This window comes from Hibiscus syriacus, unplaced genomic scaffold, assembly GCF_006381635.1.
Source record: "Hibiscus syriacus cultivar Baekdansim isolate YM2019G1 unplaced genomic scaffold, ASM638163v2 tig00004779_pilon, whole genome shotgun sequence".
Lineage (NCBI taxonomy): Eukaryota > Viridiplantae > Streptophyta > Magnoliopsida > Malvales > Malvaceae > Hibiscus > Hibiscus syriacus.
The window spans coordinates 1,112,330-1,127,930 of NW_024062030.1; the positions used below are offsets into that span (position 1 = coordinate 1,112,330).

The 15,601-nt window shown below is 36.0% G+C and overlaps 2 protein-coding genes across 3 annotated transcripts; one reads left to right on the forward strand and one right to left on the reverse strand.

Moving 5' to 3' along the window:
- Positions 1-6,368: 6,368 nt before the first annotated feature.
- Positions 6,369-8,714, reverse strand: LOC120198739 (ADP-ribosylation factor-like protein 5). Of its 2 annotated transcripts, none has more exons than XM_039200023.1 (3): positions 8,603-8,714; positions 8,289-8,493; positions 6,369-6,897 (listed from the first exon to the last, which is right to left on the reverse strand). In XM_039200023.1, exons 2-3 carry the CDS (start codon positions 8,478-8,480, stop codon positions 6,538-6,540), a joined length of 552 nt encoding a protein of 183 aa, XP_039055954.1. In that variant the 5' UTR covers positions 8,481-8,493; positions 8,603-8,714; the 3' UTR covers positions 6,369-6,537. The 2 variants fall into 2 exon arrangements, with proteins under 2 accessions (XP_039055954.1, XP_039055955.1); XM_039200024.1 differs by having other exon boundaries at positions 8,289-8,525.
- A 656-nt stretch (positions 8,715-9,370) lies between these two features.
- LOC120198735 (pyruvate kinase isozyme A, chloroplastic-like) lies at positions 9,371-12,649 on the forward strand. The gene is made up of 6 exons (XM_039200020.1): positions 9,371-10,091; positions 10,170-10,260; positions 10,358-10,551; positions 11,160-11,281; positions 11,531-12,009; positions 12,247-12,649. Exons 1-6 carry the CDS (start codon positions 9,501-9,503, stop codon positions 12,546-12,548), a joined length of 1,779 nt encoding a protein of 592 aa, XP_039055951.1. The 5' UTR covers positions 9,371-9,500; the 3' UTR covers positions 12,549-12,649.
- The last annotated feature ends 2,952 nt before the right edge of the window (positions 12,650-15,601 follow it).

Sequence of the window (15,601 nt, forward strand, 5' to 3'; positions counted from 1 at the left end):
GGAATCGTCCCAACATCAAGCGGAGGAAATCCAAGCAACACAAGTCGATGAGGGTGTCAATAAATAAGATAAGGAGGATATCGTGGCCATTCTTTTGTACAGGGCCACGGTCAGGTAGGTTTAGAAAAGTATAATCAATTCAAACGTTATAATGTCTGGCATGAATTAATTGACACAAGTGGTTAAGAGATTCATTATTCTTCTCGGAGGTCATAGATTCGAACATCTGTGAGCCTTCATTGTCAATTGGTTGAGAGTTAGAGATAGTAACGGGTCGGGTATTGGTCCCCCGTCCCAGTCACCGTTTAAAAAATCCATACCCGTCTCTGCTTAAAAAACCGCGGGGATTTAAACGGGATCCCCATCGGGTATTCGGGAAAAATCGCGGGGAAACGGGTATCCCGTTTAGCATAAACGGTTATTTAAACGGGTAGAGGGCCGGGTATCAGGTCGGGTATATATATATATTTAAATTAAATATATAAATATTATATATATTTTTTAATTTAAATTAAATTTATTAATATTATATATATATAATAATTATTTTTAATATTTATTAGGCCGGGTAATCAGGGCCGGGATTACCAAATCCATCCCCGTCCCCGTTTAGCATAAACGGTTTTTCCCCATCCCGTTTAATTCGATTTTCGATTTTTCCCGTCGGATTTGAGTTTTTTTGCCATCCCTATTGAGAGTCTTTGATCTTATCTTGTATTTACCTAAAATACATCAAAAATAAAATTATTGTCCAGAGGTAACTTTATTTTGAATTGTTTTCGCATATACGTAGGGGATGAATAATCAATAAATTGTTAATATTTTTTAAAATTATTTTCGTGTGTATATATATATATATATTAAGGGGATACATAGTCGATAAATTGTTAAGATTATTGTTGTTGGTTCTATTATTCTCCAGGTTCAGTGTTGGGACTACCTATTTGTTTTGCTCGTCTTCCATAAAGGTGAACTCTTCTAGGTTTGATATCAGATGCTCATTCCTTTTTATGGGTTCTCTTAATCTTAACCTACACACCCATGGAGATGGAATCGCCACATATATCGCAAAAATACTATAAATTACTCGCGATTTCAATCTCAAATCATTGAATAAATTCACTGCTTTTATCTTTTTCCATTTTACAAAGAAATAGAGAAAAAAATGGTAAAAATAAATGTAACCATTGTTTTGATCTCAGTAATCATGATTCTTTCAGTTCGGTCTGTGGTTAATGATGTTACAGTTTCACCCGTATCGACGACGGATGTTAAAGGTGCCGCGGCGCCGCCTAACGACAATGCAAAGAAGAAATCTTCGTCATGGACCGACTGGGCTAAGAACAAGATCAGGTGAAAAAAAAACCATGGAAACTAATCTGTTTTATTCTAATAATTACATACCTATTTGTTATTGTTTTCTCGATTTACATGCATCTTATGTATGATAACTTGTGAGGTCTCATTACGTTCAGTTACATCGATAACATCTTTTCTTCATCACCACCGTCCGAATCAACGGAAGCACCAAAAATCTCACCAGCACCGGAACCGATAACCGTGGTGGAGGTTTGAGACGAAGCTGTTGATGTAGAAAAGATATATCATATATGCAACAAAATATCAAAGCATATTAATTAAAATATTAAAGTGCAGAAAAAAGAGAATAAATTTAGTTATTCTCGATAATAATGCAGTGATTATGATCTCTTTTAGTTGACGGCTTTCATGATCGATAATTGTCATTCCACTTATCATTGTTATAATATTATCATATTGAAATTTAATTTTTTTTATTGAAAACATGCACGTAACCCAAATATGAACTGCATGATCGATTAAGATATGTTGAAAGTCATCATATCATAACATTCATAATCTTTTTGAAAATTTATTGTATTACATATTCGAACGTATTTAAATACAAATTTTCGTTGAACAAACGGTTGAGAAATGACAAGCTCATTATCAATGAAATGAAACCAAGGGACAATTAAACATTGATTTTGAAAACTTCACTTGTAAAAGTGAGGTAGAAAATAACTTTTAAAATTGATTTTCAAAAGTGTAGTTTAAAATTTAATTGTTTGAGATTAAGGTTAAAAGTCGATTTTGGAAAACATTGATTAATGGGCTCGATTAGGGGTTTTCAGGTCAGAATTTGGTAAAACGGACTACAAAATCGGACTCAAGATGAAGGTTTTTGAAAAAAGTCAATGTCTGTTAACGGTTGACCCGGTTTGGTTCGGATTGGATAAGTTCAGTTCGGGTTGGACCAGTACGGTTCGATTCGGGCTGGATAAGTTCGGTTTGGTTCGGGCTGGACCGGTTCAGTTTGGTTCGGACGAGTTTGGGCTGAGCGGTCATGAGTGTTGGGTCGGATCAGCTTCTAGAAGTCCACCAGGCGGTGGACCTTCCCCACGTGCAGTGTTGTCGCGTGCGGGGCTAAAAACAATTATGTAAAAATTTCTACGTACTTAAAATGAAGTTTTGAATCACTTAACAAGCTCGATTCACAATGGTGAACGGCAAAGAGCTCGATTTCGAAACATCGGAAAAGTTGATCTTCCTCACCCCTCACACGTCGATAGCAACGGAGATAAGGCAGATACCGGTGGACTCGAGACGACACAATGAGCACGATGGTATGAGAGGTGTGAAAAACATAATAACGATCGGTGATGAAACGTCGATTTAAGATTTCTTGATTAAAAAGGAAAGGTTGAAGAGAGAGAGAAAAAGGAAATTCAACTTTCTATAAATGGAAAGTTTATGGTTTTGGGGCTTTTAAACCCAACATTTAGGAAAATGGTATAATTACACCATATGTTCTCCATTTTTTGATACTTTTTGAATTTAGACTTGAATTTACTTAAAATTTCACTTTAGTCCCCAAATTTAATTTTAAGCCCTGAATTAGGGTGCGACAAATTAGCTCATCGTATTTATCAGCTGCTAGAGCACTCGCTACCTTGTATGTTCTCGTCTCACATGTTTTGCTCTAACCTGCTAATCGTATTGAAAACATTCATTAACAAATTGTATGATAAATTCTCATGAAGTATCTTATATTTACGAGTAAAAATATTATAAATATCTGCATTATTGATCTCCCATTCAATTTTCCTCTAACCTAATCTCCATGCATAATATAGTATATTACGAGCCACTCATAACTTATTATAACTAAGCATCGTCCTAAACTACACGAAAAATCGATTATTCAAAAACTGTCATAACCTAATATGGTCCCAGACTAACTATGTATCAAATAATGATTATAAAATAAATAAATTGATAAAGAACAATAAATAAGTAATTTGAAAATTTAAAAAAAAAAGGAAAAATAAAATATGTGACGTGGAGAAAAAATAAGACGACACAAAGGAGAAATCTTCGTCATGGATCGATTGGACCAAGAGAAAGATCAGGCGAAGGAAAAAACCATGAAAACTAACATTATTTTGATTCTGGTAATTATATATGCATTTGTTATTATATGTTACTCATGTAGAATGATAATTTGTGATGTGGTACGTTCAGCGGTATTGAGGGTAGGATTGAAAACCTGTTTTCTTCATCACCATCTTCAGCACCGGCAACTGCAGAGAAGGTTTAAGCTGAAGTTGTCACTGCAGAAAAGATACATCATGTACGCAACAAAAATACCAAAGCATGTTAGTGTAATATATTTGGAGTAATTCAATTGGTTCCTCGTCCTGTAATGATGGAGATTTGACTGGAGAATCATTGTTATTATTTTTTTTTTCAATTAATATATGTTGAAGTTATCATATACATGGTGTTTTTTCAAAAAAATCATCGGTGATCGGTATATTTATCGATCTAACATTGGTCAGATTATATTTCCTGATCTAACACCCGTAGCAGTAAAGCGTGCTTCTTGCCCCACGCTATATGTTGATTTGGCGTCACGTGGGGTGTAGCGCCCCCTATACCGCGCTATATGATGACATGACTTACACGTGGGTATAGCGTGCCCCCTGATCCGCGCTATACGCCACGTAGGGGTATAGCGCTGCCCCTGCTCAGCGCTATACCTGGTTATGAATTATATTTAGAGCGGACCCTGGTCCGCGTTATACCTTTTATCTGAATAATTACATATAGCGCGGTGCAGGCACCGCGCCTTATATGGTTATAAATACCCTTCACTCCCGGTTAAGTTTCTCACATTTCCTCACATCTTTCCTCTCAACTTATAAATTAATACAACAATTCCGTAAACGAGTAATAATTTTGGTAATTTTCTTATATTTGATTTAGAAGTTCGTGCGATTTTTCGTTATAAATTTTGTTATAATTTTTTTATTATACTTATTGTTTATTATGATTATTTGAAAAAATATTATATTAATAATTTTCAATTAATTTTTGTGTTTGTAAAATTGAAAAGCAGAAGCATATGTCAAAATAGTTTTGTGGTACAAGTAATAATATAAAATTATATTATTTAAATTATTTACGTTGATGTGTAAAAAATTTATTGTGTTATATTTTCATTCATATATAATTTATTTAATCAAGTTTGTTTCAATTATTTTTTTTTGCAAATATAATATTGCCGCACTTTTAAACTCAAAGAATGATATGACTTTCAGTTATTGTTTATTATGATGGTGAAATTCGAGGAGATGAAACTGCCTTCTATTATATATCTGCAAAAAAATTATATTAGTAAAATATTAAATAAAGAAAAATGCTTAAATAAATTAAATACATAATATTAAAAATATTATAAAATATACCTTAAATAAAGAGAGTATTTGAGAGAATATGGTGTGACGAAAGTAATAGAGGATAGAGTATTTATAGGGATGATTGGGAGGTAATTAAAGGTATAGCGCGCCCCCTGTGCCGCGCTATACCCCACGTGTCAGATAAACAGCTATAGCACGGTACATGGGTCGTGTTATACCCCACGTTACGTCAAATCAGCATATAGCGCGGGACAGGGAGCGCGCTTTACTGCTACGGGTGTTAGATCGAGAAATATAATCTCACCGGTGTTAGATCGGTAAATATAATCTGACCAGTGTTAGATCGGTAAATATACCGATCACCGGTGATTTTTCGGGAAAAACACTCATATATATACAATATATATAGGGATTGAAAATTAAAGATCTTTTAAAATAAGTATATATGGGAGATGAAATTACGATCAAATATTAAGAGAATTAAATTATTTTATATCTAAAGAATAAGAATATATTAAATATTTAAATTTAAAAATTAGGAAGAATAAATTTTTTTAACTGATATTTAAATTAAAAAAAGACTTAAAATATCATCATACTAAAACAATTTGGAGGGGCCAAAGCCCTCTCAACTTTTAAGTAGATTCATCTTTGCATATACAAAAATAACATTTGATTAGAGTATTAGAAGATAGATACATTGAAATATAATAAAACATGTTACGAGAATAATTTATCGATTAACACAATTTAATTGGAGGAATGACAACAATTTTTTTTTAACAATTTCTAAATCTAATATTAATGCTATCTAGATAGGAGAGGAACGAGAACTCTAAGAGGGGGGCTGCGGAGGGGGTACTCTTAATGTTCATGATCTAATAAAATACGAGGTATGCAACAAAAATATATTTGGAGTTGACGATGGGGATTTGACAGGAGAATTACAATTATTTTTAACTTAATGATATTTGAGACTCTCAAATTTTTGTAAAAAACTAATGTGAGCGCTGAATTTATTTTGATATGGTCTTTAAACTAAGAAAAAAAAATATTTTGACCCTTTGACCAATAGAACCAACATTGATCGTTATAATGTTACATGATAGTTCATGATGGTTAACGGTTAAATTCGGTGGCTTTATTGAAACCAAATTAAAAGTTTAATGATCAAACCATGTTAATGCAATATATTTGGAGTAATTCAGTTTCTCATCCAATAACATAGATATTTGGTAGGAGAATTATAATTATTTTTGGTTTAGTGGTATTCAAGCCTCTAAATTTATTTTGCACTAAAATGTGACTTTTAAACTGAGAAAAATATATTTTGGCTCACCAATGAAACTAAACATTGACCATTATAATGTCACGTGGTATGCCTGGTCCTGAACTGGAAGAACCACCCCTGACCTAAACTTTATGTGTACAAAAAAAAATAGTTTAATGATCTAATTCTCAAATTTTTTTTTAAGATTGATGATGAAGCTAAAATTGATCAACCGAATCATTTATCAAAAGGGTAGAAAATTAGCTTTTTGAGTTTAGGGAGTAAGGAGTATAAAGATGAAACAATTTGCACAAGCATTTATAGTGATTCAACTTCTCAACCAAGTTTACGTCCAAAACTCATCACTTAGGCTTTCATTGTGCAGAAAATATCAATTTCCTGAGGCAAGTTGAAATTTTAAAAACAATCTAGAAAAGTTTATACAGTAGACAGATGGTACACAAAAAGTTTACTCTGTTTCAGTGATCGGAATCCATAATATATGAAGAATGAATGGAACTTTTCCTTCTTGATCAGCTTCCTTTTTTAGCTTGGTGCTTTTCCGGTAACATGCTGCGCGATCCACCCGAGACCATCGTACAGCCCGTCTCCGGTGAGTGCAGAGCAGGCTTGGATGTGCCAGTCGTGTGTTTTTATGCTGTGAAGCGAAAGGGCATCAGTGATTTCAGCCGGGGTCATTGCATCCTTTAGGTCTTGTTTATTTGCAAAGACAAGTATAACGGAATTTTGTAGGTCGTCGTGTGAGAGCAACCTGAAGAGCTCCTCCTTCATAATGGTGATCCTGGCCCTGTCCACACTGTCAATCACCACGATAACAGCATGAGTTCCGCGATAGTATGTAGCCCATGATGTCCTTAGTCGATCTTGCCCTCCAAGGTCCCATACCTGAGGCAAAATACAAACATTAGATGTCCCAGCAGATACATAAAATCTAACTGTGTTACAATCATTATAGTCATCAGTCTTTCGACTCTCCTCGACTTAGCATAATTCCGTAAATAAGGGTCAAAATCATCATATTTTGAGACCTGATGCAAATAATCCAATCCGATGCTATCCAGCTAAATAGAAATCAGAAGTTATGTCACTTAACATTATAAAATTTTGAGAACTAACTGAGAAAGAAAGAGTAACTCAGCTCGAACAGATAAACTGCATTAGAAACGATGGAAAACAAGGAATGGAGCGCATAAAGATCCATCCAATCAGCACAGTGAACAAAGATAGTGTGTCCATTTCATCGTATTTAACAAGCCTCCGTCTATTTCAAGAGACGTACATGGAACAATTTCGTGTCATTTCAATATAATCTGCTACTGTCAAGAAGTCTCTTAAAAGAACCAATGACATAAAACTGGATAATACAATATATAGGGCAAACATATATTTTTATCAAACCACATAGTGCACTTTCCTTTCAAAATTTTTTTTATAGAGCTTTGTTAGTGGAACTAGTAAAATGTCCTTAATAGGTTCATAATTAGGCAGCTCCAAAGCTCTTGAAAATCCCTTGGTTTATGGATAAACATATGGTCATGAATAACAGGAAATTGCAAAACAAATGTGTGATGCTTCATAGTTGTACAATTCGGGATTTCAAATAGTTGTGGCATAACAGTATTGCAGCTTCTATTTCATTGTTGAGGCACTGTACCCCACCCATAATAGCCTAAATAGCAGGGTTTTATTAAAAAAAACCTCATGAATAGTGGTTGATTGCAGCTGAAAATAGCAGTGTAATGGAGACTAACTGCGATAACAGTTCACTGTTTCCATTAAACCGATACCCTTTAAAAACATTCTTGTTCTCAACAAAGTGATGGACGGAATATGAAATAAGACAGTAACAAGTAGTAGGACTAACGACAGGATATCAAAAGACATTGGACAGATGCAGAGCAGTAGACTGGATAACACAAACCAGGCCAAAATTCATTGCTCAAGCTGATATCTACAACTCAAATGTAGGCTGTCAAGATTTACCTTATTTTAACTTCCTATTTATGGAGTTTGGTTTTCTCGTCAAACATTTCAAGGCCAAAACTCAAACTCGGGTCAAGGACTAGGGCAGAAGGAGACGGGTGGGCAGAATCGAGAAGAACGGGACAGGATAGGATGACAAGATTTTGGGTGGTCTTCTGTGGGTCTTGATAATTTGAGGGAATTGGATAGGAGGTGGTCCTTAGTGAGGTTTACATAAGATTAAAGCAATAATAACCCAGAAATTAAATCATCGAGAAATCGTAAATAAAATCTCAAATAAAATGAAAGGTTACCTCGAAGCGGATGTTTTTATAAACAAGCTCTTCAACGTTGCTACCAACAGTAGGATGGGTGGTAACAACCTCGCCGAGGTGAAGCTTGTAAAGCGTCGTCGTTTTGCCGGCATTATCCAAGCCGACCACCACAATCTTATATTCCTTTGCGGGAAATAACATAAACCAAAACTTCGATATGAAAGCCCCCATCTTTCGCTTCTCCCTTAAGGGAAAAAAACAGTCGACCCCTTCGATCTTTTTAAATAAACCGATCAAAGAATCGGATCTAACTAAATAAACAATATAAAAAAATCCAAAAATTATTATTTTACCTGAATTAAGAGACTTGGTGGTGAAGACGATGAAAGACGGCTATCGTGGAGTAGGATAAAGTGGAAGTTTTGTGAGAAATTCCGATCTGATTTTGAGAGATTTAGGAAGAAAGTGGGAAAATACTAGGGAGGAAAAAGAAGAAATAAATATAAACAGAGATGGAGGGGCCATTGATGCTTTGAACTGGTGGACACGGTCCAGGTGACGTGTATGACTTAGTGATGATTAAGTGCCCACTTTGCCATTTAATTTTTTTCCTTAATCCAATTTTAATGCTAACACTACGCTCTATGCACACAAATTTTGAATTATTTTCTTAACCACTAAATATCCTATGTTTCAATGCATAAATTTAAACGTAATTAAATAAGTAATACTTATCTTATCGACTCTATTATTATCTTAATTTTTATCCTTTAATTTTGATAAAATTCCACGTCATCAAGGCCCAAATTAAAACCGCGTTTTCACCCCTAGTAGTCCAAGTTAATTTAGCTACATTCTTGTGGTTCAATCTAATCGTAAGCCCAAAACTAGAACCCAATGGATCTCGCTAATCTCTAACCAATCTTAAACTTAAACCAATTAGAATAAAGCGCGTAAGCAAAACAAGATTTCACCTAAATTCCACTTCCCCGCTACTTCGATTTTTTTACCGTTTAACCAACCATCAGTCGTTTGCGCTGTTTGGCAAACAGCAAAGTTTGTCGTTTGTGTGTTGCTTCTTCACGTGACGATATTTCCCAAGGCCCAAACACGGCACTTCTCTTCGGTTTATCCGCCTCCCTCCTCAAAACTCCACTTAAAACCTCGAAATAGAAACGGAAACTCCTCTACTAAAGTCACTTGCTCCCGTATATTTCCGGTCACTGGCAACCGTTTCCGGTCCCGGTAACAATGTCTCACTCCCTCCAATTCTTCACTTCTACCCGTGCTCCTTATCTCAGTCTCAAGAAACTTCCCGCGACGTCCTACACCTGGTTCCCGGTAATCAACTTCCCGACCAAAAAACATTCTCTCAAGATCATCAAATCGTTATCTTCGGATCTCGATGCGGCGTCTTCTCAAGTGTTGGAATCCGGTAACGGCCAGACCGGAGCTGCGGGGTTTTTGTCGGCAGACGACGTGGTGGCTGTTCCGTCTCATGTGCCGTCGGATTCTGGAGCGGCGGCTGGGATCGATGTGGACTCCGTGACGGAGGCGGAGCTGAAGGAGAATGGATTCCGGAGCACGAGGCGGACGAAGCTTATATGCACGATAGGTCCGGCAACTTGCGGGTTCGACCAGCTGGAAGCGTTGGCTGTCGGAGGCATGAACGTGGCTCGTATCAACATGTGCCACGGCACACGCGAGTGGCATAAAATGGTGATCGAGCGGGTGAGGAGACTCAATGAAGAGAAAGGATTCGCTGTCGCCATTATGATGGATACTGAAGGTAGCGAGATTCACATGGGAGATCTCGGTGGCGCTGCCTCCGCCAAAGCTGAGGTAAAGTTAAAAAAAATGACATATATGTTCAAAATTTGTTTATTTCGTTAATTCTGAACTATTCAATTTGAAATGTAGGATGGAGAAATCTGGACATTTAGTGTCAGAGCTTTCGGTACCCCACTGCCTGAGCGAACAATTAATGTGAACTATGATGGTTTTGCTGAAGGTTTGTGCTTAATTTCTAGTTAAAAAAAAAAGCAAATTATGTTGAGCAAGTTGATTTATTGGCGATTTAAATAAGACTGTTTGATGATGTTATACAGATGTGAAAGTTGGGGATGAGCTTTTGGTTGATGGTGGAATGGTGAGGTTTGAGGTGATTGAGAAGATTGGTCCCGATGTGAAGTGTAGGTGCACTGATCCGGGATTGCTGCTTCCGCGAGCCAATTTGACTTTCTGGAGGGATGGGAGCCTTGTTCGTGAGCGTAACGCTATGCTTCCTACCATTTCTTCCAAGGTTGTGTTACAATGTTTCTCTTTTTTTTGTGAATGGCTCTTTGAATTTTAGAAATTGGTATGGAATGATTATAGCTAATGTGAATGCTTGTTTTATCCAAGAGTATTTGCAGTCCTCTTTAGTCACATATAGTAACAATAGAACCGGACATTAGGAGTTACCAATATTAAAGACTTTACAGTCTCGTTGAATTAACCATGTATTTGTCTGAATTTTTGGTTTCTTACTTGCTGGTATTAGATTATTTATGTTAAGCATTTTTAACTAAAGTCAACTTGCATTGAATTTGCCTCTGACATTCAATAAGGAATTGGTTATGTGATTTTGCTAAAAGAAGTCCAAAGATATGTACAATTCATAATTAATAGATGGAAGTCGGTTTGTGATTCGATCCCAGCAATGGTGTTTTGGATCTGATTTTTGCTATTTACTCTGTAGGTTATCATGATTTTGAAACTTTTAGTAGTTAAGTGTGTCTTTATTGTATTCCTCCAGGCATGTGTAGCATTCAGGTGATACATTCTCGTTCGTTGTGTTGCCTGCATGTTGTTATCTAGAAACCAAAACATTTTTCCTAGTTGTATGATCAAACTTTGTGTTCATTTCAGGATTGGTTAGATATCGACTTTGGGATTGCCAAAGGTGTTGATTTTATTGCAGTATCTTTTGTCAAATCCGCTGAAGTGATTAATCATCTTAAAAGCTATATTGCTGCCAGGTCTCGCGGTAGGTAAGTACCAGATGTTGCCATGCACTTTTAGAAGATTGGAATGGTTGTGGTCAGTTCTGATATTTTAGAAGGATGTTAAAGGTTCTACTTCCCACGTAGATCTGCACATTAACTTTCAACATATAGAAATTAGAATTTGAGGCTGATACTGAATACTATTTAGTAACATAAGTGATAGTGTTCCTAAAATGAGTAATATTTCTATCCTTTTTCTTTTCCTGAAATTGACATCTCAATCTTATGATGCAGTGACATAGCTGTTATTGCAAAGATAGAGAGTATCGACTCATTGAAGAACTTGGAAGAAATTATTCTAGCATCAGATGGAGCTATGGTTGCAAGAGGAGACTTGGGTGCTCAGATACCATTGGAACAGGTTCCATCAGCTCAGCGAAGGATTGTCCAGGTGTGCAGGCAACTAAATAAGCCAGTGATTGTTGCTTCCCAGCTACTTGATTCAATGATTGAATACCCGACACCCACCCGAGCGGAAGTTGCCGATGTTTCTGAAGCAGTAAGGCAGCGAGCTGATGCTTTAATGCTCTCTGGTGAATCAGCAATGGGACAGTACCCTGACAAGGCATTAGCTGTTTTGAGAAGTGTTAGTGTGAGGATAGAGAAATGGTGGAGGGAGGAAAAACGCCACGAGGCTATGGTACTGCCAGATGTAGGAACATCGTTTGCAGATAGTATCTCAGAAGAGATTTGTATTTCTGCAGCCAAGATGGGTAAGAATCTTTGGTTCTATAATCTATTTCTAATTATGTGTTTGCACTAGCATTGATCTGTGAATTTATATCCGCATGCATACACGAATCCTGCATCAATGTCTCATTCACTATGGTCTGAAGTCGAAAGAACCATCAGCCAATCGACGGCTATAGAACTCGAGAAAATCCAGTATTTCATTCTAAGTTTTTTCATTAATTATGGTCTTGACATGAGTTTGGTTATATGATCTGCAGCTAACAATTTAGAGGTGGATGCCCTTTTTGTCTACACAAAGACGGGCCACATGGCGTCTCTCCTTTCACGTTGTCGACCAGATTGCCCCATCTTTGCTTTTACAACCACAACTTCCGTCCGTCGACGTCTGAACCTACAATGGGGCCTCATTCCCTTCCGCCTCGGCTTCTCTGACGACATGGAAAGCAACCTCAACAAAACCTTCTCGTTACTCAAGGCTAGAGGAATGATCAAATCTGGCGACCTCGTAATCGCAGTCTCGGACATGTTGCAGTCCATCCAAGTCATGAATGTTCCTTGAATAAAACTCAGTATGATGCAAATTATGTTGGTTTTTGAACCCTGCTGGTAGACTCACCTATGTGTTGAACTAGCTGTATCTTTCTCTATCTCTTCGGCTTTGTTTGATTGCTGTTAGGAATACAATTATATATATATAATATTATTTAGACCTAAACATTTTAAATAATTGTAATTAGGCCCCACAAAAATCGTGGAATTTCATTAAGTCTCCCGATTTTTAAATTTAAAAAAATAATTAATCCTCCAAAAAAAATTCATTAAATCTCCCAAAATTTTTAAATAGTTTTATTACACCTCCAAAGCTTTTGTTTAAAAAAGTTAAATTAGGTCCCCGCACTGTTTTAACAAGATCAGCGCTTGTTGATTAGCAACTGAACACTTCGTTAATGCTTCATACTTATCATTATTTTAATATTACCTTCAGTTATTCCCCGGATATTAGCTGAATGTTTCCTTAATTATTCCTTAAATGTTATTTTTAACACAAAAAATTGTTGGATAAAGTACAAAATTGGTTATTAAACTATTATAAAACTATATTTAAATTTATCATTATTTTTTAACGTGAATTTCTCAAATGATTACAAAATAGTTATTAAACTTATTGAAATGTTATATAATGATTCTTAAATTTACTATAATTGTTTTTATAACGTGTTATGATTATTTTATAATAATTCGATAAGCTTAATGATAATTTTATACTTCGAAACTTTATCGATTTAAAAAGATCATTTCAATATAATTTAGTAATTATTGATGTACTTTACCCATTATTCTTTAAGAAAGAAGAGAAAAGAAAAGCTTCTCGAGCCAAAACAGGTGTTTTAGTTGGGGGCTTAACGCCTACGGGGATAAAGAAAAACAATTCGGCAATGGCAATTTCTAGGAAACACCATGTACCTTTCCCTAATATCTCTTTCAGACTTCCAAAAATCTTATAATAATGGAGGAAAATAAGAACAAAAACCACACACGCGGTTGATCACACTCTATAAATCGTCACCAAATACTTCCTTTGTTTCATCGCCTTCCATCATCTTCTTCCTCAATCATTTCTGGGTTATTTTCCTTTTCTTCATCAATGGCCACCACACACTGCACTGAGAAAACAGAGACTCTCACACTCAACCGAATGAAAGTGACAAAGTTCTTCTTCTGTCAAAAATCTATTCAGGAGGGTTCTTCTTCTTCAGTTCCACCGTCTCTTGTTGAATTGATCCATCAAGGTGTTGCTTTCAACACGACTGACAGTGTTTACGGAGCTTCAGAGAAGACGATCCTTTCATGGTCCGTGGCGGAATTGAAGATGGATACGGAGAAAACGAAGAAGAGCTGCGTGAAAATACTTGGAGTTGAACACTTCGATTCCCAGGAAAATTGTAGCGGGGTTTTGATCGGGAGGAACATTGATGATACTGTCCATGTTCATTGGAAAGGAGATGCTGAGACGATCCTGGCAATGTTTTCGAGCTACTATGATGATTCTGGAGCTGTCAAAAAACTCGATGATGATGAAAGGATGAGACTGGAGCAAATGATTCAAGCCATGGCTGCAACAAGCCTTGGTTGCACTGGTTTTGCACATAAACAAGTGCCGGAAGAAGAGTACGATGATCCGAATGAGAAGAAAATGCTTAATGGAAACAGCTTGATCCTGTTAGGACTTATGGGTATAAAGGGATGAGAATATGTTTGTTCATTTTTACTGTTATCAGCTTTTTCTTTCCTCGTACCGATCGAATTTAGTTTAATTGATATTGTTATTAATACAATACATATACAAAGACGTGGATCAAATACATTTAAACATTCAGTATATTCTAATTCGGCAAGACAGCTTCGATGAAACGCTGCATAGTGTGTTCTTGCATCCAAGAACCTCAAGAACATCTCATCCAGATACATCAGACCAGAGGTTGAATTCGATTACTATAAAATCCTGACCACTAGTTTCTCCACCTCAGCTAATGTTACACCAAATAGTTCCTTTGATTCGTTGATGTTGTGAGAGGAGTCCGGCGCCGACAGGTTTCGATATCGATATCGTTGTTGGAGACATTGTGTGCCGGAGATCAGAGAGTCGAGAAAATTTGAGTCATGGCAAGATCGTCTCCATTCGATAAACTTGTCATGGCGCCGTGCTTCAAACTGAAAGTGCATGTGGTTGCACTCACCGGGGATGGCACAAATGATGCACCAGCACTCGAGGAAACAGATATAGGTCTATCCATGGGAATTCAAGGCACCGGAGTCCCGAAAGAGAGTCCGGATATCGTCATCTTAGATGATAATTTCGCTTCCATCGCCGCAGTCTCGAGGTGGGGAAGATGTGTTTACACCAACATCCATTACAGCACTTTGTATAAACTTAGTAGCAGCCGTGTCAGCTATCTAAAACGGAGGAAATAGAACATCATAATGCAAAATTATTCATAGTTTATTAGTCCAAATGTGGTTTTGGTCCCTCTATTATATTGAAATTTGATATTTAGTTACTATATTTCAATTTGACATAATTTCATCCTCTATTTAACTATTTGTTTTGTAATGCCAAAATACAAACATGGAATTTCTTTTACAAAATACCCTTTCAGCAAGAAAAAAAATTATGTCATTATTGAATTAAAAAGTGGTGTATTTATAGGAAAATCATTAATTACAAAATTAATCTGTTAACTATTTGAATGAAAAATTATTATAAAAATAGAGTGATCCAGTCACGGCAAATTAAAATATAGGATTAAATCTTAAATTTAAGTATAGTAGAGTAATGAAGACCATAATTTGACCTTATACATTAGTTTTTTATTTTTATGAGTTAATTGCACCATATTTCCTCAAACTATGACCCTTATTTTAAATTGATCCTTAAACTTTTGAATATTACAATTTCCTCCCCATATTATAACTCTTTTTCTAAATTAATCCTTAAACTTTTCAACATTTCAATTTCATCCCCTAAACTACGACCCTCATTCTAAATTATTTCTCAAAGTTTTGAATTTTCCAATTTCATTCCCAAACTCATCCAAATATGTAATTAGTTAC

Coding starts and splice junctions, on each gene's coding strand:
- LOC120198735 (XM_039200020.1), top strand. CDS start 9,501: ATGTCTCACTCCCTCCAATTCTTCACTTCTACCCGTGCTCCTTATCTC. Junction 10,261..10,357: donor CTATGATGGTTTTGCTGAAG/GTTTGTGCTTAA, acceptor GATGTTATACAG/ATGTGAAAGTTGGGGATGAG. Junction 11,282..11,530: donor GCTGCCAGGTCTCGCGGTAG/GTAAGTACCAGA, acceptor CTTATGATGCAG/TGACATAGCTGTTATTGCAA.
- LOC120198739 (XM_039200023.1), bottom strand. CDS start 8,480: ATGGGGGCTTTCATATCGAAGTTTTGGTTTATGTTATTTCCCGCAAAG. Junction 6,898..8,288: donor ATAAAAACATCCGCTTCGAG/GTAACCTTTCAT, acceptor ATTTTGCCTCAG/GTATGGGACCTTGGAGGGCA.